This window comes from Scyliorhinus torazame, chromosome 9 (assembly GCF_047496885.1).
Source record: "Scyliorhinus torazame isolate Kashiwa2021f chromosome 9, sScyTor2.1, whole genome shotgun sequence".
NCBI classification, from domain to species: Eukaryota; Metazoa; Chordata; class Chondrichthyes; order Carcharhiniformes; family Scyliorhinidae; genus Scyliorhinus; species Scyliorhinus torazame.
Window position 1 is genome coordinate 109,496,182 of NC_092715.1, and position 27,116 is coordinate 109,523,297.

Below are 27,116 nucleotides of genomic sequence, written 5' to 3' on the forward strand. Positions count from 1 at the left end.
CATGGGTCCACCGCCCCATCTGCTCCATGAATGTTGCCAACTCCCTGGCTAAGCCCATCTTTTTACCCGATCTGGGGTTCAAGCGGTTTGTCAATGGGTCCTGTACACAGTTGAAGTCGCCCCCCCCATGACCAGTCGTGCGTGTCAAAGTCGGGAATTTCCACAATGACCCTTTTTTATAAAACCTGTGTCGTCCCAGTTGGGCGCGTACACATTAACCAGGACTACCGATGCCCTGTCTAGGACACCGCTGACCGTGACGTACCGTCTCCCTTGTCGCTGTGAACCTTTGTCCTCTTACAAAGCGATAGTGCCACACCTTAGCCCTCGTCCTGTAACACGAGTGATACATCTGTCCCACCTAGCCCTTTCTTACCCGCAGTCGGTCCTTGTCCCTCAGGTAGGTTTCCTGTAGGAAGACTATGTCGGATTTCATGCTTCTCAGATGGGCAAAGACTCTGGATCTTTTCACCGGGCCGTTAAGTCCCCTAACATTCCAGGTGATAATTCCGGTGGAGGGCTTTTGTCCCATCGCACCTGCGGGATCAAGCATACTTACCTGGACGCGCCCCTGCACTCCGGGGTTTCCCTTTGTTAGGGAGCCATCCAAAATGACCCCAGTCACCATTTTCACCATGAGGCCGGGTCCCTGCGCTCCTTTTGACCAGGGGACACCTAACAGAGCCACCAACTATGTGTTCCCCATGTGGGTGCGCCCCTGCACTCTGGGGTTTCCATTTGATTAGAGACCCTCCAGGTGGTTGCTTGCAGTGCCATCTTGTTTCCGAGGTCTGTTCCTCCCCTGCCGAGGCCTGTAAGCTACCCGGTTCACTTTTCCTTCTCTGTTCCTTTTGTGTACCTTTCTTCTTCTCTCTCCCCCCCCCCCCCCCCCCCAAAAAAAAGCCAGGTGGTGCTTTCTATCTTCCCTCTTGAGTGGTCGGGGCCTCTTCGCCTCATGATTCTGCTATCTCGTCCGCCTGCTGGTCGTGGCACTTCTCCGCCACTTCTGCTGTCTCTTCAGCCCTTCGAGCTCCTGATCACTTGCATCTTCCCTTGGTTACCCTCCTTCAGTTGTTGTGTGATTTTTGTTCCTTGAAATTTGGGCAAAATTCAACTAATGGTGGTGAGGGATCAAATTTGGGACCATTCAATTAAAGAGAAAAGGTAAGGCATGAGAGAGTAAGGTGACAATAAAGGAAATGATGATCAGAACATCTCAGGAAGGGACAGAGTGCACAAACCCAAGACTGCACTAGCATACAAGGCTAGAGGTTACAAAAGAGTAAAATAGCAGAACTAAGGCACTATATCTGAATGCAGGTAGCATTCGTAACAGATGAATAGATGGTGCAAACTGAAATAAAAATGTATGGTGTGATAGCCAATTGTTGCAATAATAGTTTCAGAGGAGAGCCACCTGATGTGCGTCCTCTCAGCACATCACCGTCACCGGAAGTCCGTGCTCCGGTATAACCTGCTTAAAAATTAATTCTCCTATAACCGATGTTAAACTATCTGGCCTGCTTGTGTTTTCCTCCTTTCTTGAATGGGGAGGAGTCACATTTGCTATTTTCCAATCTGATGGGACCTTTTCAAAATCTAGGAAATTTTGGAAATTTGAAACCAATGCATCTACTAACACAACAACCAATTTCTATCAAGACACTAGGATGAAGTCTATCAGGACTTGGGGACGTGTCAGCTTTTAGTTACAATCATTTTCATAGTACTTATTTTCACTCCCCCTTCCACTCAACGGAGTATGAAATTCAGCCGTATTATCACTGCTATGCCTTCAATATGATATTAATTAATCCCGTCTCATTGCACTTTACTAGATCTAGTATAACTGCTTTCTGATTGATGCTAAAACGTGCTGCTGTAAGAAAATGCCCCCCAAAATACTCTTGTGAACTCATCCAGGCTACTTTTGCCCATCTGATTTGTCTAATCTATACGTAGATTAAAATTCACCCACGATTATTGCCATAGTTTTCTCGAAGCCCCCATTATTTCTTCCTGCATGGCCTATCCTACAGTTTGGTTACAATTATGGGACTATAAAACACTCCCACAAGTAACGACTTTGCTTTACTATTTCTCATCTCTACCCAAGCTGATTCTACATCTTGATCTCTAGAACTAAGGCCATCTCTTTCAATCATGTCAATGTTATCCATAACTAACGGATCTTTCTAAATGCCATGCATCCTTCAATATTCAAGGAACCAGTCTTTGTCATCCTGCAGCCTTGTCTCGATCAGTAATGGCTATCACACCATACATTTTTATTTCAGTTTGCACCATCAGTTCTGTTACGAACGCTACCTGCATTCAAATATAGTGCCTTAGTTCTGTTATTTTACTCTTTTGTAATCTCTAGCCATGTATGCTAGTGCATTCTTGAGTTTGTGCACTCTGTCCCTTCCTGAGATATTCTGATCATCATTTCCTTCATTGCTACCTTACTCTCTCATGCCTTGCCTTTTCTCTTTAATATATTGAATCTTCCCAAATTTGATCCCTCACCACTGATATTTAGTTTAAAGCCCTCTATACTACCCTAATTATAGGACTCGTCAGAATATTTGTCCCACTACGGTTCAGGTAAAGATCATCCTAATGGTGCAGCCCTCTTTGGATTACTTTATAGAAACAAATAATGCTTCTTTAATTCTTCAGATAGATGTCAATTTCCATCTTATTACACCCTTGTGAAGCACTTTTAGACATTTTCCTACGTTAATGCTGCTGTATAAATGCAAATATTTTATAATGTGCGCTGTTTAACTGCGTACAAAATCAACTATATTTTTAATTATGTTAACAGGTATGGACATTTTTCTGGAATAAATCGTAAAGTTCAGTTAACGTATCTACCTCTTGGATGTACAAAGACTTCAAGTGAAGAAGATGGTATGCTTTCATGTTTATGGTTCTTTTTCTTTTATTTCCTGTTGGATTGTTGAAAGTACTTAAATTGGCATTGTTCAATTACTAAGTGTAAATTTATTTCTATTGCTGACTACTACACATTTAATGGAGCAGTGTGCTTTAGGCAATAATGGTTGCAGAGTTATAATTTTTTAAAAATTGACAATTATCTAAAGTTGATTCCTCTATCATTTAGGTAAACAGTAATTTTAAGTGGAAGCATACAATTTTTGTTTCACTTGCAATTTCCTGGCACTGTTCGTAGTGCAAAGGTGTTACATAACCTGCTGCTCAAATGGTAGTGACTCCAAATGTCAGCTTTGTATAAAGTGTCATCTCTGAGCCAGAGAGTTGTGTGTTCACTTTCTGCCCCATAGTCTTGAGAACATAATCCAGACTATGGAACGAGTACTGCACTGGCAGAGGTGACATAGTTTTGTTGCAACTCTCAAGTTCTGCCTAACCTCTCAAGTGGACTTAAAAGATTCCATGGTTCTGTTTGAAGAAGAGCAAGGAAGTTCACCTGAGTATCTTGACCAATATTTAACCCTAAACCAAAAACATTCTTGGGGGAGTTATGATGGTTGGGGGCCTCTAGAGAAGATGGCACTGCTCAACTTTCGTCACTGATGGGGCGACACGGTGACACAGTGGTTAGCACTGCTGCCTACGTCGCTGAGGACCCAGGTTTGAATCCTGGCCCTAGGTCACTGTCCGTGTGGAGTTTGCACATTCTCCCCGTGTCTGCGTGGGTTTTACCCCCACAACCCAAAGATGTGCAGGGGAAGGTGGATTGACCATGCTAAATTGGCGCTTAATTGGAAACAAAATAATTGGGTACTCTAAATGTAAAAAAAAAACTTTCTTCAGTGATGTCAATGAGAAGATTTTTTCTCCCTGTCATGTCGAGGCTATTTGTGGGACTTGGCTTTGTGAAAACTGACTATACTCCAAAAGCACATGGTTTAAAAGTGCTTTGTGATGTCCTAAGATTGTAAAGGATTCTGCATAAATGCAAGTTTTTTTCTTTCTCTGAATAATTCTAAATAATTTTCATTTTCATTAACAGACAACAAAAGGGAGGAGCCTTCACTACTTCTGGTGTTAAAATGGGGTGGAGAACTGACGCCAGCAGGCAGGGTCCAAGCCGAAGAATTAGGTCGAGCTTTCCGGTGCATGTATCCAGGAGGACAAGGTAAACGATGAGAAAATCGTTTCATGTTTCCTAAAAGATTCACCACAATAACTACTGTATATTCTCATTTGGCTTGCAAAAAATAATTTTTCATATACGTCCTGTCAATGTGAATATTTTCAGCGATGATAGCCCAAACATTTCAGAACCAAAGTATCGTCACTACAGTCATATCAAAATCTCAATTCATTATTTATTTTTTAAAAGTTGCACTTATTGTATTTCCTCCAGTATCCACTTGTCAGTTAAGACAAGATGGATATTGATAGATTTTAGTTTTTGTGGGGGAGCAACTTGACAGATTGGGGAAGAAGAAACTGTGCACATGGAAACAGGCTGCAGGGGCCAACTTCAAGAATGAATATGAAATAAATGAATATGTGGGGTGTGCAGAGGAGATTCACTAGGTTAATCCCAGAGTTGAGGGGGTTGGATTATGAGGAGAGCTTGAGTAGACTGCACTCGTTGGAATTTAGAAGGAACATTATAGAAACATAGAAAATTATGAAGGGAATAGATGGGACAGATGCAGGTAGGTTGTTTCCACTGGCGGGTGAAAGCAGAACTAGGGGGCATAGCCTCAAAATAAGGCAAAGTAGATTTAGGACTGAGTTTAGGAGAAACTTCTTCACCCAAAGGGTTGTGAATCTATGGAATTCCCTGCCCAGTGAAGCAATTGAGGCTCCTTCATTAGATGCTTTCAAGATAAAGATAGATAGTTTTTTGAAGAATAAAGGGTTATGGTGTTCGGACAGGAAAGTGGAGCTGAGTCCACAAAAGACCAGCCATGATCTCATTGAATGGTGGAGCCGGCTCGAAGGGCCAGATGGCCTGCTCCTACTCTTGGTTCTTATGTTCTGTCATCAACTATCACCCTCCGCCTTCCTGTGGAGGTTGAGCCTCATGAATCAGCCCCTTGTGAGTGTCAATTTAGTGCAATCCCCTGCACCAAAGCTTAGGTCAGGGGCTGGGCGCCTACAATGTGACACTGGTGCGAACTTTCCCTTTCCCAGCCCCGAGCAGTTTTGGAACTGCAGACCCAGCTGACACTTCTCCCTGGATGTGGAGGGCAAAGGGAGGCTCCTTAATAAAAACAGAGAGGAATAAACAGATAATAAATATCTGGTGTGGATGCCACTTCCATCATTACCATGTGAATTTTTTAGGGGTGTCTGTGTTTCGTGTATGTTAGTTGAAAGTAAGCACCTCAAAAACATTACCTGTATAAAATTGACCCTAACTTGCTGAAAAAAATTGATCTCAAAATTTCCACTTTTACACTAGTAAAAGCTCTGATACTCAACATGACTTTTAAAAAAGGTCTTATTATTCCTTTTCTTTAAAAAAATAATAATGCGGATAGTCTTCCCAACCCATCGTGTCCATATGCAGAGCATGAAGTTTCCATGGATACATCTGTGGTGATATGCCCGTAAGCAATATAGATGCATGAATATAGATGACCCTCAATATAGGTGACCCTCTCAGAATGATGTGAGACCTCCAACCAGTAGGTGGTGGTGTAGACACACCATGCGGTCTCAAGACAGTGGTCATGTGACAAGAGATTCCAATATAAGTGGGGGCACATCTGGCCGTCACCAGATGGTTGTCAGACATACAGGTGAACATTCGTGCCAGATGTAGTTCTAGACGAGTACAAAGAAACTCTGTGATAACTTGCTCTGTAATAGATCACTATCTTACCAGGTGTGATTCAATAAAGATCCTGGTTTTGACAAGTCAAGGTGTTTGGAGGATTCCTTTGCAAGGCATCGAAAGCCAAACACAAAAACATCTATGCGCAATGTAAATGTGGACTATTCTAGAGCATTCTTTGAAGTTGAATGTAATTTGGGTGTTTTTGTACTCCAGATTGTACAATGTCATTGTGTAGTTGAAGGAGGAAAACGGCAAAATCAAGAAAGCTAGCACCACGTAAAAGCAGGGTTTTGACATTGCAAGTGACCATATTAACTGACGTAACAGCGACTGCAAAGTAATTAATCAGTTGTAAGTCATTTTGGGACATCTCAGGTGTGCGATAGATGCAAGTGCTTTCTTTTCTCACTAGGCATGTAAAATGTGTTTTGAAATCAGTTTTGCCTTTCAGGCAGGGAAAGTATGAACTGCTGAATTTCAGTATTTGATTGGTTTAGTTTTTTTTTTGACACCTGACTTCCAAGTGCATGGTTTCTCAAGCAATTCTGTTAGCACATGCATCCATTATTTCCAACACACGGAGTGACACAATTAACATGGCTTAACTTCAGAGAATTAGCAAACTGAGATAATCCTCACAGAAATGTGCACCATTCCAGACAATATTTCTGCATTTTAATCCGACATCATGATGCACATTCTTTTCTGGATGTAGCTGTCTCCCATTTGACACATTGGCACATCTTAAAAGAAAAGTTTGAAAAAAATGAGTTGAAACAAGGCTGGACTGAACTTGCTTCATTGCCTTTATTAAGTTTTGTTCCCGCAACCACATGTCTTCACTTTGGCAATTTTGCTTGCTTACATCTATCTCTTATCTCTTCCACTGCACTGTTCATGAAACACTAAATCAATACCTACATCACTTCAAGGATTGAATTCACCATTGTTCTTCTGACAAACTGCAGATAATTTAATGCTCCACAGCCGTGTCAAAGTCTTTCTTAAGCACTCGCTATCTGAGTTCTACTGGCTTCCTGTGTTACCAGTCAACTTCAGGTTTCTTGCCTTTGCCTTCAAATCGTTTCATGGTCACCCTACCTGAACAACTAGTTCTAGCAATATGTCTCTATCTTCAGCGACAGGCCTTTAACATCCTTGGGGTGGGTGGGGGGGGGGAAAGAGAGAGAGAGAGAGAGATGGGAGTGAGCATAAAGATAGGCAGGCACAACAATTGGCATCACTGGCCATTGTGCTGGTTTGTAATCACAGTTCTGACTGTAGGCAATTTTGTTCAGATGGGGTAGCTGGCTTGCACTTCATGCCTCTGCCCCATCAGCGCCACTGACTGGTCAATGTGGCAGAGCGCTACATACATTCTTTGCATGTCTGTGTTCTGTGCGGACATCCATTCAGAGTGCTACCACATGAGGTTGACCTGCTTTTCAATGGAGGATCTCGTGCATTGTGAAACGAACCCCAAGAGAAAAATGAAGATTTCCGAGTGGAATCTGGAGGGGCCTCAGGTTTCCTGTGCACGTGTCAACCAAGGAATAGCTGCACATGCATAAATTGAGGTTTTTCTCGTCTTTAGACCAGGAACAGGCCCTGTGCATTTACGCTTTCTTTTGTAGTTTCAGGTTAGAAAGCCACCCTGCATCTTTGAGAATTGGGGGTGGGGAGGCGGTGCAGAGAGAAAAGTGAAACAAGAAACTTGAGGAGGTTAGGTGACCTGAAGAGGAGTGCCATTCGGCAGAAGGTGTCCCAAGGAGTAGAACACAGGAAGGGGACAGGGAGAAGTCCCAAACCAAGAAGAAGGTCCTGAACCAGGGTGCAGGACATAACAAAGTCCAAAAAGACAGTTCTAGGTAAAGGATAGGACAGATCAAAAATTGATCCTGTTGAACAAAGTTAAGAGTCAGGAGCAGAGCAATTGGCCCCATGTTCAAGAGAGAAAGCTGTGTGGAGAAGACTTCAAGAAAAGTGGACTTGAGAGAAGCTGGAAGATTTCAGGAGGCAGCCAAAGAGGGGCGAGTCTTTACTGGAGGCCTTTAGAGAAATGGTGTTCTGCTTGGCATGACCACATATTGGAAGGTGAGATTGAAACCCTGCACATGGATCCTTGTTGAAGATATCCGAGTGGAAGTGTCATGTGGGACACTGTTTCAAGGTGAGTTCTTCGCACATGATGATTAGTAGCCCTCTTGAGAAACAGGGGTTCAATGAGACTGCCCCCCGCCTCCCTTATCGGGGAAGCTTGTATCCCTAGCCTGTAAGACCTGTGCGGGTTATAACATCTATATTTGTAAAGATATAGTTGGAGTGAAGGAACAGTGCGATTTAGCTCATTTACTGGTGTTTGAAATCTTTCCAACCTTTTTGTCTTGTTTTTTATTCTTTGTGTTAAAATACACTGGCGGACTCCTGTGAATGTGTTCAATAACTGCCCTCCACAGTTTCTGAACAAAAAATAAAAGTTTAGGATACCAAGCCATGTTTTACTCTGGGATCTGACTTGTCCCATATTAACATCAGCTGGGAACATGACAATTGGAACACCTGAGCCATAGTGGTGCACATGAACTGAATGGACTCCTCCATTTGCAGCCTATTACCCTGCATTAATTCCGTGATCTCTGCTATGTGGTTTTTATGATCTGGCAGGTGGTAAGTGCCCTGCGAACCAAATCCCAAGAAGGGAAACTTGACAAGTGATCACAGCTATTTTCTATTTGTCGGGGTTGGTTTAGCTCAGCGAGTCGGATAACTGGTTTATGATGTGGAGTAGGCTGACAACGCGGGTTCAATTCCCATACCAGCTGAGGTTTTCATGAAGACCCCGCCTTCTCAACCTCTCGCCTCGCTTGAGGTGTGGTGATCCTCAGGTTAAATCACCACCAGTCAAACCCCCCCCCCCCCCCCCAAAAGGGGAAAGCAGCCTATGGTCACATGGGACGATGGCGACTTTACTTACCTTACTTACTTTTTGCATTTCACCACGAGATTAGTCTTGCAGAACATTTCCCCAATAGATTCTTTCGAAGTTCGATCCACAAATAAACACCCCTTTAGGCAACAATCCCTGTCAAATTGTGGTAATATAGCCCCCTGTCCGCCTGTGTCTCGGTCTCTCTCTCCCCCCACCCCCCCCCGCCCTGCTCTCAACCGCTCTTTAAATATGTTTTACTACTTTAATCGTTTCCCATTGCCCTGATCGTTCTTTTGAAATTTACCTTTCCCAGGAGATAAAATCTTTTTTTAAAAAATATTTTTATTCTCCTTTTTCACATTTTCTCCCAAATTTGCACCCACCAACAATAAACAATAAGCAGTAACGAATATAATGTCAATCCCCATATCAACAACAACAATCCCATCCTCCCACCAACCCCCAAACAACTGCTCGCATGTTAACATGAAACAAATAACAAAAAGGAATCCCAACACCCAACCCCTCCCCACTAATGTTCGATGTTATCCAATTTCTGAAAGTGCATAACGAAGAACGCCCATGAATTGTAGAACCCCTCCATCCTTCCCCTCAGTTCAAACTTAACCTTCTCAACAGACCCAAATGATCCAGAGATAGTCTTTCATGGCAGTGATCCAGCTCACTGCAAAACACAGACACACAAGCTCTTTTCAAAACTTGCAGCTCGCTGGAAACACAGACACAAACACACTGCTTTTTAAACTGAAACTAAAAACCTGCAAAATGGCTGACCTGAGCTCAGCCCCACCTACTCTCTGACATTACTGTTTTCTTAAAGGTACATTGCTTAAACATCCATGTCTTAAAGGTATCCTCACGTGACACTCATCTTCTACCCCCTCAAAGAGCCGGCTCATCCTCGCCCTTGTGAGGTGTGCTCAATATACCACCTTCAGCTGCATCAGCCCCAACCTCGTGCACGAGGTGGAGGTGTTCACTCTCTGGAGCACCGCACACCAGAACCCCTCCTCCATACCCTCTCCCGACCCTTCCTCCCACTTTGCTTTGATCCCTTCCAGTGGTGCCTTCTCCTCTTCCAAAATAGCCCCGTAAACCGCAGACACTACCCCCTTCTCCAGTCCCCCTGTCGTCAGCACCTCCAGCAATGTGGAGGCCGGCTCCACTGGGAAGCTCTGTATCTCCTTCCTGGAAAAATCTCGAACCTGCATGTATCTAAACATTTCCCCCTGCTCCAGCCCACACTTCATTCCCAGCTCCTTCAATCCTGCAAATCAAGCCTAAGAAACACATCTTTTAGTGTCTTAATCCCTTCTCCTATTTCCGAAAATTTCCATCCCACTTCCCTGGCTCAAATCTATGGTTCCCCCAAATCGGCATTTCCCTTGACCCTGCCCCCAACCCGAAGTGTTGGCGAAACTGCCTCCAAATTCTCAATGAAGCTATTATTACCGGACTCCCTGAATATTCCCTCAGGGCCATCAGGAGTGGCGCTGTTGCTAGCGCTTTCAGTCCCGACCCCCTGCACAAACTCTCCTCCATTCTGACCCACTGGGAATCAACCCCTCTGACCCAGCTCCACAGCTTCTCCACATTCGTCGCCCCCCCCCCCCCCCCCCCCCCCCCCCCCGGCACTATCCCTTTCCATACCCCCGAACTTCTTAATGCGATGGCCAACGGCTCAATCGCGAGTGCAAACTGCAGGGGGACATAGGACTAGTCCCACGGTGGAGAGAAAAGTATCTCGAACTGATGTTATTTGTGTGGACACTCGCCCTCGGCTCCTTATATAGTAGCTTTACCCAGTCCACAAATCCTGGTCCAATCCCAAACCGCTCCAGAACTGCCATCACCCCCATTCTACCCGGTCAAACACTTTCTCGGCGTCCAATGCCACAACCACCTCTGTTTCTTTCCCCTCTGGCGGTGCCATAACCACGTTCAATACCCTTCTATCATTCAAAAAGAGCTGCCTCCCTCTCACAAACCCCGTCTGATCTTAACCTATCACCTTCGGGAGGCACTCCTCCAGCCTACCTGCCAGTACCTTCGCCAATACTTTTGCGTCCACTTTTAAAAGTGATATGGGCCTATACAACCCACACTCTGTCGGATCCTTATCTTTTTTTATGCAATAGGGAAATCGTTGCCTGCCCCAAAGTTTGTGGTAACGCCCCCTTCCTTATCGCCTCCTCAAACATCCCCACCATCAGGGGTGCCAGCTTATCCTTGAATTTTTTATAATATTCCACCGGAAACCCCTCCGGCCCTGCCACCTTCCCCGACTGCATCCTCTCAATCGCATCTTTTATCTCCTGCTCCACTATCGTTCCTTCTAATGTAGCCCTGTCCCCCTCCCCTAACTTCGGTACTCCAGCCCATCTAGAAATTATTGCATCTCCCAGTATCCCCAGGTGGCTCGGACCTGTACAACCTCTCATAGAATTCCTCAAAGAGCTTGTTAATCAGATCCGGAGCCATCACCAACTTTCCTGCCCTGTCCCGCACCTGAACAATTTCCCTTGCTGCCGCCTCCCTCCGAAGCTGACCCGCTAATACACACCCCGCCTTCTATCCATGCTCGCAAACTGCATCCCTTGCTCGCCTCAGTTGGTGCAGCGCCTTCCTGGTAGATAGTCAGTCAAAGCTCGCCTGTAGTTCCTTCCTCTTTTCCAACTTCGCTGGGTCCCCGTCTTCTGCATAACTCCTATCTACCTCCAGCATCTCAGCTATTACACTCTGGCGCCCCAACCTCTCCTCTTTGTCCACCCTAGCCTTAAATGAGATCACCTCACCCCTCACCACTGCCTTTAGAACCTCTCCGACAACTGCCTTCGACACCTCACCTGTACCGTTGAAACCTACATATTCCTCAATTACTTTTTCAATTTTGTCACAGAACCCTCGGTACCCCAACAGTCTCATATCTAATTTCCACCCCGGCCTCTGTACTACTCCCTTCTCCAGTACCATATCCACCCAATGCGGAGCATGATCTGATACTGCAATTGCCGAGTACTCTGACCCCTTAACCTCAGCCAGCAAAGCCTTCCCCACCACGAAAAAGTCGATCCACGAGTATACCTTATGGACTGCTGAGAAAAACGAGTACTCCCGCTCCCTTGGGTGCAGAAACCTCCCAAGGGTTCACCCCTCCCATTTCAACCATTAGCCCAGCCAACGCCTTTGAGGCCCCCTGATGGGACCAGCGAGCGCGGCCATGACCTGTCCAACCTTGGCTCCTGCACCAAGTTCCAATTCCACCCCCCCCCACTATAAGTTTGTGTGTCTCCAAGTCAGGGATGGCCCCAAACACCTTCTTCGCAAATCCCACACCATCCCAATTGGGACCATATACACTTGCCAGCGCCACTAACCGCCTCTCCAGCGGTATCTCACATATCTATCCCCCTGATCTGCGACCACTTTCATCTGGAACTGTACTCTTTTGCTGACCATTACAGCTACCCCTCGAGCCCTTCCATCAAATCCAGTGTGAAACACCTGACTAACCCAGCCCTTTTTAAGTCTCACCTGGTTCTTCACCCTCTAGTGAGTCTCCTGCAGCATTGCTACATCGGCTTTTAAGTTTTTAACTTTTGCCAGTTGTAAAACCCCTTTATACTTCTCTTTGAACTTTCAACAACTGAACACAACAAACTTCCTTTTTCCAATTGAAAATTTTGATCCATATCTTATTTACCTGTAGAACATTTAATTTGGCCCTACTCACTTCAAACCTCACTTTTACATCTAGCCCCTTTGATTTCCTCAACTTTGCAGACACTCAGTCCCCAACTTAACTAAATTAGTCCCACATCTGTGTGCATGCACTCACATGTACACACACATCCTTCAAAGTGGGCACATGTCCTATGTTTCTGGTCAAAGTAGAAGCACCATGCTTATGACCTTGTAAAACCCTGCATCTGTGACCAAATAAGCAAAGACCAATGTCTTCCATTTTCAGAGGGAGACTGCCCACAACTGTCTCTGCTGTTTTCACCACTTCCTAGTCACTAGTGATGTGCTTTTAGACCCAGTGCTACTCTTTCTAGTTGCATGTGAGCATTCATTAATGTATGTGCATTAGTGAAAAATGCACTTGAGTAATATGATGTGGTTGGCTCTGCTAGTTCCTTCTCATCCATTGCTCCAGTGTTGCTGCAGCATCTCTGGCATACTGCCCTCCAAAATTGACCCTGTGAGTGGGACAAGGAGACCATGAGAATTTCCTCTGATTGTAGAGGCTTCCCAATATGGTTGAAATTATGTCATCCATTTACATATGTCAATATCTTTTCACCCTCTTCTCCGGGTATTCCCATCTCTCCATCGCCCACTTGGTGACATGCCACCAATCTGGTGATGTGCCACCAATCTGGTGATGTCCATTAGCTGTGACGATGACGAACTGGGCACTCTTTCTCTTGTGTGCACATCTCCTTTGCATTCTGTGTCATCATCTTCTGTAGGTCAAAAGGGAGAGGCCTCTCGCCAATACCGGTGTCTTGGAACCTGCATTTATCAGTGCTGCCAGATCCTTAACACTAGACTCCGAATTTTCCAGTTCAGTAATTACCTTGGGCACAAAATTCCAGGAATGCCATTCACCCTCGTGCTGCTCAGCTGCTGCGTTTGTAACTGGCTGCAGACCTTGGTGCCTGCCATTCTTGGTATCGTTTTGGCAAAGTGAAGAACGTCACTAAATCTTTTAACAACACGACACCCAGGTCCTTTGAAAGCCACTGCGGCTGCTGACCTTTCTGCCACCTACAACCAGAACTGCTTTGTTCGGCTAGGTGGTCGCCTTTTGCCACCCTCTAGAAAGAATACCTCTCACCTCTTGTGTACTGTCACCAACAGAACTTTGCAGGGCTGAAACATAAAACCATGGGACAGTCCCACTCTGGTGCCAGACCACTGGGTCTCCTCCTGTTGACCTTGGGCTTCCACAATAATGGCTGCTATCATTCCTTTAATTTGTCCCTATCGTGCCCCCGCCTTGCACCTGCTGCCACCAATTGGCTTCCAAATCCACCCTCCAGCCAATTAGCTTTTGACTTTGGGAAAGGTAGCAAGCTGTGACTGCTTTCATTCTATAGACTATGATCAGTAAGAGTAAACAACAACACCTCCACGATAGTCCTCAATACAGGGGCCTGGCAAGGCTGCGTACTTTGCCCCCTACTATAACCCCTATACACACGACTGCGTGGCAAAATTTGGTTCCAACTCCATCTACATGTTTGCTGGCGACACGACCATAGTGGATCAGATCTCGAACAACGATGAGTTAGAATACAGGAGGGAGATGGAGAACCTAGTGGAGTGGTGTAACGGCAACAATCTGTCCCTCAATGACAGCAAAACTAAAGAGCTGGTCATTGACTTCAGGAAGCAAAGTATCGTACACAGCCCTGTCTGCATCAATGGCGCCAACGTGGAGATGGTTAGCAGTTTCAAATTCTTAGGTATGCACATCACCAATAATCTGTCCTGGTCCACCCACGTCGACGCTACCACCACCAAGAAAGCACAACAGCACCTATACTTGCTCAGGAAATTCGGCCTGTCCACACTACTCTTGCCAACTTCACAGGTGCACCATAGAAAGCATCCTATCTGGCTGCATTACAGCCTGGTCTGGCAACTGCTCGGCCCAAGACCATAAGAAACTTCAGAGAGTCATGAACACCGCCCATGTCCATCACACAAACCCTCTTCCCATTCATTGACTCTATCTACACCTCCTGCTGCCTTTGTAAAGCGGGCAGTATAATCAAAGACCCCTCCCACCCGGCTTACTCTTCCAACTTCTATCATCGGGCAGGAGATACAGAAGTCTGAGAACACGCACAAACAGATTCAAAAAACGCTTCTTCCCCACTGTTACCAGACTTCTAAACGACCCTCTTATGGACTGACCTGATTAATACTACACCCTGTATGCTCCACCCGATGCCGCTGTCTAGGTATTTACATTGTGTACCTTGTGTTACCCTATTATGTGTTTTCTTTTCATGTACTAAATGATCTGTTTGAGCTGCAGGCAGAAAAATACTTTTCACTGTACCTCGGTACACGTGACAATAAACAAATCCAATCCAATTCTCATGAAATGTTGGCACCCGAAAATGGTTCCGATGCTGAGTTCCTGACCCCAAATACAAAATCCTGGCCGGATTATTGCTTTTTTTCTTCCCTATTTACTTCACCGTCAAAAGACCATTTGTCAGTTGCTAAGCCATCATCCTGGAAATTCTGACTTGCTGCCTCCCTCTTTGTCTTTAATTCTCCTTTGTTCTGCTTTTTGTTTAATCGTTTCACTACTTCATCACTAATTCCAGTTCTCTTTCTGATCAGTGTCAACCTTTTCTGGTTTGCAGGAGGAATGAGGAGCAGTGATAGGGGAAAGGTTAAGCAGCCAGTAGTGGCAGCTGAGAATAGGCCAAAGTTTAACCTGGGAACAGTTGCAGGATTGCGAGCCTGTGGCAAGACCAGCTGAAAGCTGGTATGAATCAGCGTTATGACCGCAGAATGAAATCAAACCTTGGAGCTGAATTCCTTGAACGTCCTCAATGAATAAATAACCTATTAATAAATAAAACTAATAAAAGCAGCAATTTTTTCAAATTTATGGTTTTAATTAAACTTGTCTGAGGGATAAAGTCACTGAGAGAAAAATTAAGCTCTCAAATCCGAGAGAGGCATTACTGATTACTCATTACTGATGAAGCTAGATTGCATAATTGTGTGACAATTAAATAGTGTGACAGAAATTTAACACCAGGGAGTCAAGTGGTGCACATCAAAAATGCGCACAAAAATAAAGTTAATATATTACTCTCTTTTTCCTTCTGTAAAGTGAGGAAAATTATGGTTTCTAATGTTCAGTACTACAATTTGCATTAATATAACGCTTGTACTGTAGCAAATGTCCCACGGTGCTTTACAGAAGGGAAAAACAACAAAAAAGGTTATTAGTTTTGATGATAAACTCAAATAGGATATAATCAATACATTTCCAAATAATTTTCAGGTCTGCATTCCAATGTTTTTAATCCTATGAAAGATTGATACCTTGTTCACATTTGGTAAATAATGTTGCTACATCGAAGTGGAAGAATTTCTTTCAAGTTTGTAATTAACAACTTGTAGAAGTTGAATGGCAACCTAATTGTGGGACATTTGAAATACATAATGCCATTTGAGATGCAAAATGCCAAACACCATTATGAACAGAAGAAATTTGTACCTCAATCTACAATTAATTATTGAACAAAAAGGAGTGAACTCTTGCTCAGTGCTTGCTGATCTAAATAGTATAGTTGGTTATATTTAGAGATTTAATTCTTCTGTCGTTCATGTTGGTAGTATTTACAAAAGGTTAGCAACAGCCGCGGGGAGACGGCACAGTGGTCGACGGGGCAGCTGGTGGAGTTTTTTGAAGATTGCTTCGCCAAGCTGAAGAAGGACACGCTGGACCCGATTAAGGCTTCGATTGATCAGGTTATGCAGAATCAAGAGACCCACGGGAGAGGATTCGGGAGGTGGAGAAAAAGGTGTCCGAACACGAGGAGTACATAACCTTGCTGGAGACCAAGGTGGAGATGATGAACGCCAGAAAAGAATGCAGGAGAAGCTGGAGGACCTGGAGAACAGGTCCAGGAGGCAGAATCTTAGAATTGTCGGCCTCCCTGAAGGCAGTGAGGGATCGGATGCGAGGACTTATCATATGTGATGAACATGTTGGAGAAGTTGATGGGGGCTGAGGCGTTCCCTCTGCCCCTGGAAGTGGATCGAGCGCACAGAGCCGTTGCAAAGAAGCCCCAAGCGAACGAGCCCCCGAGTACGCTTTCACCGATTCCTGGACAAGGAACACGTTCTGCGGTGGGCCAAGAAGGAATCGAGCAGCAAGTGGGAGAATTGTGAGCTGCGCATTTATCAGGACCTGGGCGCAGATCTGGCCAAGAGGCGAGCTGAGTTTAATCAGGCAAAAACGGCCCTCTTTAAGAAGGGGGTGAAGTTTGGGATGCTGTACCCAGCCTGTCTGTGGGTCACACATGTGGAACAGGACTTCTACTTCGAAACACCAGACGAAGCATTGACTTTTATTAACGAAAAGAGGCTGGAGGCGAATTAAAAGACACTGAAGCCTTGGAGAAGTACTGTGGTGGCGATTTGTTTGCTGGGCTGTATAAGTATAAGTAGTGCTATGTATAATAAGGGGGGCTGTTGGATGGCTAAAGGTAACTTTGTCTTGCAGGGAGCTGGATAGAGAGGGGATGGTCTTTGGGGTTGGTTTTGTTTTTTGGGTGTTTTTTTTTCCAAAGTGGCTGTTCGGCGGGCGTGTGTATGTGTGTGTGTAACGACTGGCATTCGAGGCAGGGAGAATCGTGTCAGACAAGGGGGGTAGGTACATAATGGCGAGTGGGAAGCTGGAGGGGGTGCGGGTGGTACATGTGAACATATATGCTCCGACTCGGGATGATGTAGACTTTATGAGGTGGCTTTTAGATAAGATCCCAGACTTGGAGTCACATAACCTGATCATGAGAAGAGAGTTTAACACAGTCATTGATCCAGAATTGGACCATTCAAAATCCAGGACAGGGAGGAAACATGTCCACATGTTTTGGGCATGCCTGAAGCTTATGAGGGTTTTGCTAAGGCAATGTCCACAGTGCCTTTGCCTCCCTGGTAGCCCGGAGACGGATCTTGTCAATGTGGAGGGACTTGAAGCCCCCGAGTGTAGAGACCTGGGTTAGTGACATGGCTGGGTTTCTCAGTCTCGAGAAGATAAAGTTCGCCTTAAGAGGGTTAATGGTCGGGTTCACCCGGAGGTGGCAGCCATTCGTCGACTTTCTCGGGGAAAATTAAAATGTCAGCAGATGCAGTCTTTCAAGGGGGGGGGGGGGGGGAGGAGGAAGAGGGCCGGATTGTTGTTTTATGGTTGGGGCGTGTGAAGATTGGGATGGGGGGGAAATGTTTATTATACCATGTTGATGTCATTGTTAATGTTATTTTTATAAAAAATTTCAAATACCTTCATAAAAATATTTTTAAAAAAAATATTTACAACGGGTTGAATATTTGATACATCCTTCTATTCTTGCCGGCTCCATTTCATATATTCTGTTCCAGGAGATTATGCAGGATTTCCCGGTTGTGGTTTGCTCCGATTGCACAGTACGTATCGGCATGATCTAAAGATTTATGCATCGGATGAAGGGAGAGTTCAAATGACCGCAGCAGCCTTTGCCAAGGTTTGAAATGTCCGAACTTTTATCAAATGCTTATGCTTTTTCGATCCAATATATTTGAAGTTGTGTTACTGGATAGTGCAACACGGTAGCATGGTGGTTAGCACTGTTGTTTCACAGATCCAGGATCCCAGATTGATTCCCGCTTGGGTCACTGCCTGTGCGGAGTCTGCATGTTCTCCCCATGTCTGCGCGGGTTTCCTCCGGATGCTCCAGTTTCCTCCCACAAGTCCCGAAAGACGTGCTTTTTAGGTGAATTGGGCATTCTGAATTCTCCCTCAGTTACCCAAGCAGGCGCCGGAGTGTGGCGACTAGGGGATTTTCACAGTAACGCCATTGCAGTGTTAATGTAAGCCTACTTGTGACACTAATAAAGATCATTATTATTTTGAATATTGTTGCTGTTCCTTCTGACAAATTCTGAATGCCTGAGTGAAGTCACTTTTTCTAAATCTTTCCCTGGTCAGTTGTGAAATGAAGCCAAATGAAATGTGTCAGAATATTCTGCATCAGCAGGTTATCAGCATCTGTAAAATAAGATTTGATTAAATATCTAGCCATATCTGTTATTCTGGCAAAATTAATGAACAGTTATTTAGCTGATATAGACTTCAAGTTAATTGGCATAGTCTTTTTTTTTTTAAACAAAGTAATTGGGGTGAATTCTCTACCTTTCCAACCAAGTGTTTCTTGGTGGCGTGCCATAGCTGGCAGTGGGATTCTACATTCTTGCCACTGGCCAATGGAATTTCCCTTTGTAGGCCCCCAATGCCGCCGAGAGACCCATGTGTGTGGTGTGCTGCCGCTGGAACGGAGAATCCTGTCGGCGGGGAATTCACCCCATTATGTTCTCCAAATGCAATGTCAAAACTGATCAGAAACAGAAGGTAAATTTTAGGTAGTGTTCAGTTCCACTATTTATGATAAATTCTATTTATAATAGAAATGATATTCCAAAGTGCTGCTGTAAATTAAATAAAATTAAATTGATTTGTTTCTATGTGAAGTGCTACCTAAGATTATGTTGACTATTTACAACTAGGGCTTGCTAGCTCTGGAAGGGGAGCTAACTCCAATTCTTGTACAGATGGTTAAAAGTGCGAACATGAATGGGTTGCTAGACAGTGATAGTGATTCCCTGAGTAGTTGCCAACAGCGGGTTAAAGCTCGGCTTCATGAGATCCTACAGAAAGACCGAGACTTCACCACTGAAGATTATGAAAAGGTGGGTGACATCTTCTTTCTATTCTAATATTTGTGTTCCTATTTTGTGTTTTTTTTTGTATGCTATGACGTTAATTGAAAAAGAAATGATTTCTTTAGCTATCCAAATGGTACTGATGCCATACTGATATGATCCTCCCACAACAATACTGTAGTGTTGTGTGCTTCCCATTAATGTGGCAAACTCTCATTCCACCAGTAAAACAACTACTTGTATTTATCCAATATTTTTGATGTAGGAAACATTCCAAAGTAGTTGGCAAACACATGAATAATAAAATGGATACTAAACTAAGGATGGAGATACAAGGAAGGTTAACTAAAAGCTTGACCATAAAGATGAATTCATCTTTAGATCAGAATGTGACACAGGAGAACCTTAAAGTAATGGAATCAGAGATGGAAGAGATTTGGGGAAGTAACTACATAGCTTCAAACAGGTACCCTTGTGGTGGCAGAGCAGGCAGAACAGTCTTTGCTATAGCTGTTCTGCTGTAATTGGATATGTAAACATGGAACCAAGTGAAGGTAATTCCACGGACCAAGGCAGTGGTGGAGAGGGGTTGGAGGAGGGTGGGTGTTTGACCATGCTTGAAGATTGTAGAGTTGAAAAGGACATGCGAATATATGAATTGGGAGCAGGAGGAGGCCACTTGCCCCTTCAAGCCTGCTCTGCCTTTCAAAAAGATCGAGGGTGGACTGATTTTATCTTCAATTGCATATTCCTGCCTACCCTGGTAACCTTTCACCCCATTGCTTATCAAGAATCTATCTACCTCTGCCATAAAGATATTGAAGGACTCTGCCTCAACCAATGAAGTCTCAACCTTCAGATAAAAATATTTTCCTAATCTCTGTACAGATAACTAGGGTGTTCTGACAGTTGCAGGTTAACTTTAAATGTGCCTGTTTTTTGCTGAATCTCTGTGTTGTCTCTTCGCTCATTGCAGTTTTTGTTTAGGACTGAATTTTCAGGCTACAATATTACTGGGCAGAGGTGAGTGGACAGGAATTTCACTTGCTCCCCAGCATTGGTAGCCAATTTAGCCCATTGTCAGAGGCAAACTGGAATTTTCAAATTGGCCTTCAGGCACCTGGAGGTACTGTTCTCCACATGACCATCATTTGATCCTGACATCAGGTCCTGAAAGCCACACAGGAAAATCCTTCCTGAGGAGTCAGCGTCTTGATTGTCCTCTGCACTGCCTTGTAGAATGATTCCTTTGTGGGCTTAGTATTCAGAAGTAGTGCCCTTTTTTATTTCTCCTTTTATCTCCCTCTTTCTGAAATCTTAATTCTTTTTTGCCCCTTTGTTCGTTCCTCCAAAAGACACAATATTTAATTAATGCATGTTGCTTCTGAATTATTTGGTGTGTATTGTGGTCTGTAATAGTTTTCTTTACACTTTTGTCTTTTCCAGCTTGCTCCAACGAAAAGCAGTTCTATAATTAAGTCAATGCAGTTCATCAAAAACCCTGTCAAGACCTGTGATAAAGTTTACGCCCTGATTCAGAGCCTGACATCCCAAATTAGACAGAGGATGGAAGATCCCAAATCAGCTGGTAAGTTTCATTTGTACAGAGACAGGAAATGATGACAGAAGAGAACATGAAGAGGTTAGGAAAGATGTCAAAATAACAGTTAGGAAAACAAAGAGGCTGTGTAGTTGAATTAGCAAATATAAAAAGAAATAGTGTTCTAGAAATAAATGACAAAATCCTTTATTAGGTACAACACAGACTCATACAAAGGTTAGGGCATCTGAAGTCATGATAAATAACTGAATGGATAGCAAATGGCTTAAAAATAGAAAGCAGAGAACAGAGGTTAAAAAGTAGTTACTAAGATTAGAGGAAGGTGGAAAGTAGTGTTCTGCAAGAATCCGTGCCGTCACCACTGTTGTTCAGACTTTATATTAACGATTTGGACTAGGACAAGAGCTTAATGTCAAAATTTGCAGCTGCCAAACTGAGCATACATAGGAATATCGGACTTAGGAACAGGAGTAGGCCATTCCGCACCTCAAATCTGCTGATCTCATGGCTGATCTGATTGTGGCCTCAACTCTACATTCCATCTATCCCCAATAATCTTTTACTCCCTCGTTAGTTAAGAATATACCTATGCCTTGAAAATATTCAATGTCCCTGCTTCTACCACCCTCCTGGGAAGAGAGTTCAACAGATTCACAACCCTCTGAGAGAAAACATTTCTTCTCAACTCCATCTTAAATGGGAGCTTTCTTAGTTTTAAACTGTGTTCCCTAGTTCTAGCCTCTCCCACAAGTGAAAACATCCTTTCAGCATCCAGCCTGTCAAGTCCCCTCAGGATCTTTTATGTTTCAATAAGATCAGGGCAGCACGGTAGCATTGTGGATAGCACAATTGCTTCACAGCTCCAGGGTCCCAGGTTTGATTCCGGCTTGGGTCACTGTCTGTGCGGAGTCTGCACATTCTCCCCGTGTGTGCGTGGGTTTCCTCCGGGTTCTCCGGTTTCCTCCCACAGTCCAAAGATGCGCAGGTTAGGTGGATTGGCCATGATAAATTGCTCTTAGTGTCCAAAGCTTCCCTTAGTGTTGGGTGGGGTTACTGGGTTATGGGGATAGGGTGGAGGTGTTGACCTTGGGTAGGGTGCTCTTTCCAGGAGCCGGTGCAGACTCGATGGGCCGAGTGGCCTCCTTCTGCACTGTAAATTCTATGATAATCTCGATCTTCTAAATTCCAATGCATACAGGCTCAGCCTGTCCAACCTTTCCTCATAAGATTTTCCCACCCCATCCCAGGTGTCAGTCAAGTGATCCTTTTTTGAATTATTAACACATTTATATCCTAAAGAGACTGTGACTGCATACAGTACTCCAGATCTGATCTCTCCAACTGTAGCAAAACACCCGTACCTGTATGTTCTATTCCCCTTGCAATAAACAACAACATTCGATTTGTTTTCCTGATCACTTGCATATTACGTTTTATTGTGATTCATGTACCAGGACATCCAGATTTCTCTGCACGTCAGAGTTCTGCAATTTAAATGATATGCTGATTTTCTATTCTTCCTGCTAAAGTGGACAATTTCACATTTCCCCACATTATACTACTGTCGAATTTGTGCCCACTCGCAACCTATTTCTGTCCCTTTGCAGATGCCTTATGTACTCTTCACAACTTAATTTCCTACCTACCTTTGTATCATCATCTAACTTGGCAACTATACATTTGGACTCTTCATCCAAGTCATTGATATAAACTTTAAATGGTTGAGGCCCTAGCACTGATCCCTGTTACACTCCTCTCATCACATCTTACCATTCCAAAAATGACCTATTTATGCTTACTCTGTTTCATGTTAACTAACCAATCATCTGTCCCTTACACCATGAGCTCTTACTTTGCATAGTAGTCTTTGATGTGGCACCTTGTCAAATGCCTTCTGAAAATCTAAGTACAGTACATATACACAGGTTCCCCTTTATCCATGTTGATTCTTCAACTCCATAAATTAATCAAACATTATTCCCTTTGACAAAATGTCTAAATGCCCCACTATTACCTGCTTAATAAGCATTTCAACAATTCCCTACAACATTTGTTAAGCTAACTGGGCTGTAGTTTCTTGCTTTATGTTTCCCTCCTTTCTTGAATAGAGGAGTCACATTTGCTGCTTTCTAATCTGATGGGACCTTTTTAGAATCCAGCAAGTTTTGGAAAATTAAAATCAAAGCATCTACTATCTCAGCACCAATTTCTTTTAAGACCCTAGGATGAAGTGCATCAGGGCTTGGGGACTTGTCAGTTTTTCATTCTAATAATTTTCTTTCGTACCCTTAGCCCAGTGCTTCCTTTACTTTTTTCCTGTTTGAGTACCTTAAGACTAATCTGCTCCGAGAAGGTTCTGCCCCAAGTAGAGCAGGATACCACAGAGTTTTGGATGAGTTGCTGACTCAGTAGTTTCCCACCTTTGATATTGAAAACAGCGCGAGAGGAGAGACAGTCGGGACACCGGTGATTTAAAAGCGGAGAGGAGCCGGAGATTTAAAAGCGCGGGAGAGGAGCCGGAGATTTAAAAGCGTGGGAGAGGAGTCGGAGATTTAAAAGCGCAGGAGAGAAACCAGAGATTTAAAAGTGTGGGAGAGGAGCCGGAGATTTAAAAGCGGGAGAGGAGCCGAAGATTTGAAAGCGGGAGAGGAGCCAGAGATTTAAAAGCCCGGGAGAGGAGCCAGAGATTTAAAAGCCTGGGAGAGGAGCCGGAGATTTAAAAGCGGGAGAGGAGATGGAGATTTAAAAGTGCGGGAAAGGAGTCACCTCCTCTAACCTAAGGGGTTGAGTGAATATCAGGTCAGCTCTTTCTTTCTTTTTCTTGTTTTATCTGCAAGTTATCTAGAGAGGATGGCAGGGAAGGCAGTGCAATGTTCCTCCTGCAGAATGTTTGAGGTGAGTGACACTGTCAGTGCCCCTGCTGATTTCACCTGTGGGATGTGCACCCATCTCCAGCTCCTCAGAAACCACATTAGGGAACTGGAGCTGGAGCTGGATGAACTTCGGATCATTCGGGAGGCAGAGGTGGTCATAGACAGAACCTTCAGGGATGTAGTTACTCTGAAGAATGAAGTTAGATGGGTGATGGTGAGAGGAGCTGGGAGGAAGCAGTCAGTACAGGGATCCCCTGTGGTCGTTCCCCTGAGTAACAAGTATACCGCTTTGGATACTGGTGGGGGGTGGGGGGGGGGGACGGGACGGACGACTTACCAGGGGTAAGCCATGGGGTACAGGTCTCTGGCACAGAGTCTGTCCCTGTTGCTCAGAAGGGAAGGGGGGGAGAGGAGTAGAGCATTAGTCATCGGGGACTCCATAGTCAGGGGAACAGATAGGAGATTCTGTGGGAATGAGAGACTCTCGCGGTTGGTGTGTTACCTCCCAGGTGCCAGGGTCTGTGATGTCTCGGATCGTGCTTTTGGGATCCTTAAGGGGGAGGGGGAGCTGCCCCAAGTCGTGGTCCACATAGGCACCAATGACATAGGTAGGTAAAGGGATGGGAATGTAAGGCAGGTATTCATGGAGCTAGAGTGGAATCTTAGAGCTAGAACAAACAGAGTTATTATCTCTGGGTTGTTACCCGTGCCACGTGCTAACAAGACAAGGAATAGGGAGAGAGAACAGGTGAACACGTGGCTACAGGGTTGGTGCAGGAGGGAGGGATTCAGCACCTGGATAATTGGGGCCCATTCTGGGGTAGGTGGGACCTCTACAAATGGAATGGTCTACACCTGAACCAGAGGGGGCAATATCCCGGGGGGAAATTTGCTAATGCTCTGGGGAGGGTTTAAACTAATTCAGCAGGGGGATGGGAACCTAAATTGTAACTCTAGTGTACAGGAGGTTGAGAGTAGTGAGGTCATGAGTAAGGTTTCAAGGTCGCAGGAGTGTACCAGCAGGCAGGAAGGTGGTTTGAAGTGTGTCTGCTTCAATGCCAGGAGTATCCGGAATAAGGTGGGACTTTGATGTTGTGGCCATTTCGGAGACATGGATAGAGCAGGGACTGGAATGGTTGTTGCAGGTTCCGGGGTTTAGATGTTTCAGTAAGCTCAGGGAAGGTGGTAAAAGCGGGGGAGGTGTGGCTCCTCTTAGTCAAGGACAGTGTTACGGTGGCAGAAAGGACGTTTGATGAGGACTCGTCTCCTGAGGTAGTATGGGCTGAGGTTAGAAACAGGAAAGGAGAGGTCACTCTGTTTGGAGTTTTCTATAGGCCTTTGAAAAGTTCCAGAGATGTAGAGGAAAGGATTGCAAAGATGATTCTGGATAGGAGCGAAAGTAACAGGGGAGTTGTTATGGGGGACTTTAACTTTCCAAATATTGACTGGAAAAGCTGTAGCTCGAGTACTTTAGATGGGTCCGTTTTTGTCCAATGTGTGCAGGAGGGTTTCCTGACACAGTATGTAGATAGGCCAACAAGAGGCGAGGCCATATTGGATTTGGTACTGGGTAATGAACCAGGCCAGGTATTAGATTTGGAGGTAGGTGAGGATTTTGATGATAGTGACCACAATTCGGGTACGTTTACTTTAGCGATGGAAAGGTATAGGTATATATAGTACAAGGCAAGAGTTATATCTGGAGGAAAAGCAATTATGATGTGATTAGGCAAGACTTGGGATGCATAGGATGGGTAAGGAAACTGCAGGGGATGGGCACAATTGAAATGTGGAGCTTGTTCAAAGAACAGCTACTACGTGTCCTTGATAAGTATGTACCTGTCAGGCAAAGAGGAAGTGGTCGAGCGCGAGAACCGTGGTTTACTAAAGTAGTTGAATCACTTGTCAAGAGGAAGAAGGAGGCTTATGTAAAGATGAGACGTGAAGGTTCAGTTAGGGCGCTTGAGAGTTACAAGTTAGCCAGGAAGGACCTAAAGAGAGAGCTAAGAAGAGCCAGGAGGGTACACGAGAAGTCCTTGGCAGGTAGGTTCGAGGAAAACCCTAAAGCTTTCTATAGGTATGTCAGGAATAAAAGAATGACTAGGGTAAGAGTGGGGCCAGTTAAGGACAGTAGTGGGAAGTTGTGTGTCGAGTCCGAGGAGATGGGAGATGTGTTAAATGAATATTTTTCGTCAGTATTCACACAGGAAAAAGACAATGTTCTCGAGGAGAATACTGAGATACAGGCTACTAGACTAGACGGAATTGAGGATCATAAGGAGGAGGTGTTAGCAATTCTGGAAAGTGTGAAAATAGATAAGTCCCCTGGGCCGGAAGGGATTTATCCTAGGATTCTCTGGGAAGCTAGGGAGGTGATTGCAAAGCCTTTGGCTTTGATCTTTATGTCGTCATTGTCTACAAGAATAGTGCCAGAAGACTGGAGGATACCAAATGTTGTCCCCTTGTTCAAGAAGGGGAGTAGAGACAACCCCGGTAACTATAGACCAGTGAGCCTTACTTCGGTTGTGGGCAAAGTCTTGGAAAGGATTATAAGAGATAGGATTTATAATCATCTAGAAAGGAATAAGTTGATTAGGGATAGTCAACACGGTTTTGTGAAGGGTAGGTCGTGCCTCACAAACCTTATTGAGTTCTTTGAGAAGGTGACCAAATAGGTGGACGAGGGTAAAGCAGTTGATGTGGTGTATATGGATTTCAGTAAAGCGTTTGATAAGGTTCCCCATGGTAGGCTATTGCAGAAAATATGGTGGCATGGGATTGAGGGTGATTTAGCGGTCTGGATCAGAAATTGGCTAGCTGTAAGAAGACAGAGGGTGGTGGTTGATGGGAAATGTTCAGCCTGGAGTTCAGTTACTAGTGGTGTACCACAAAGATCTGTTTTGGGGCCACTGCTGTTTGTTATTTTTATAAATGACCTGGAGGAGGGCATAGAAGGATGGGTGAGTAAATTTGCGGATGACACTAAAGTCGGTGGAGTTGTGGACAGTGCGGAAGGATGTTGCAGGTTACAGAGGGACATGGATAAGCTGTAGAGCTGGGCTGAGAAGTGGCAAATGGAGTTTAATGTAGAAAAGTGTGAGGTGATTCATTTTTGAAGGAGTAACAGGAATACAGAGTACTGGGCTAATGGTAAGATTCTTGGTAGTGTGGATGAGCAGAGAGATCTCGGTGTCCATGTACATAGATCCCTGAAAGTTGCCTCTCAGGTTGAGAGGGTTGTTAAGAAGGCGTACGGTGTGTTAGCTTTTATTGGTAGAGGGATTGAGTTTCGGAGCCATGAGGTCATGTTGCAGCTGTACAAAATTCTGGTGCGGCCGCATTTGGAGTATTGCGTGCAGTTCTGGTCGCCGCATTATAGGAAGGATGTGGAAGCATTGGAAAGGGTGCAGAGGAGATTTACCAGAATGTTGCCTGGTATGGAGGGAAGATCTTATGAGGAAAGGCTGAGGGACTTGA

The 27,116-nt window shown here is 44.5% G+C and overlaps 1 protein-coding gene across 1 annotated transcript in view; it reads left to right on the forward strand.

Moving 5' to 3' along the window:
* Window positions 1-27,116, forward strand: part of LOC140429425 (inositol hexakisphosphate and diphosphoinositol-pentakisphosphate kinase 2-like) — a 295,210-nt gene that overhangs the window by 132,358 nt on the left and 135,736 nt on the right. Inside the window, 5 exon segments of the mRNA XM_072516386.1 lie at window positions 2,831-2,916; window positions 4,004-4,129; window positions 17,889-18,010; window positions 19,050-19,232; window positions 20,652-20,793. Of these exon segments, the coding sequence (XP_072372487.1) occupies window positions 2,831-2,916; window positions 4,004-4,129; window positions 17,889-18,010; window positions 19,050-19,232; window positions 20,652-20,793 (659 nt within the window).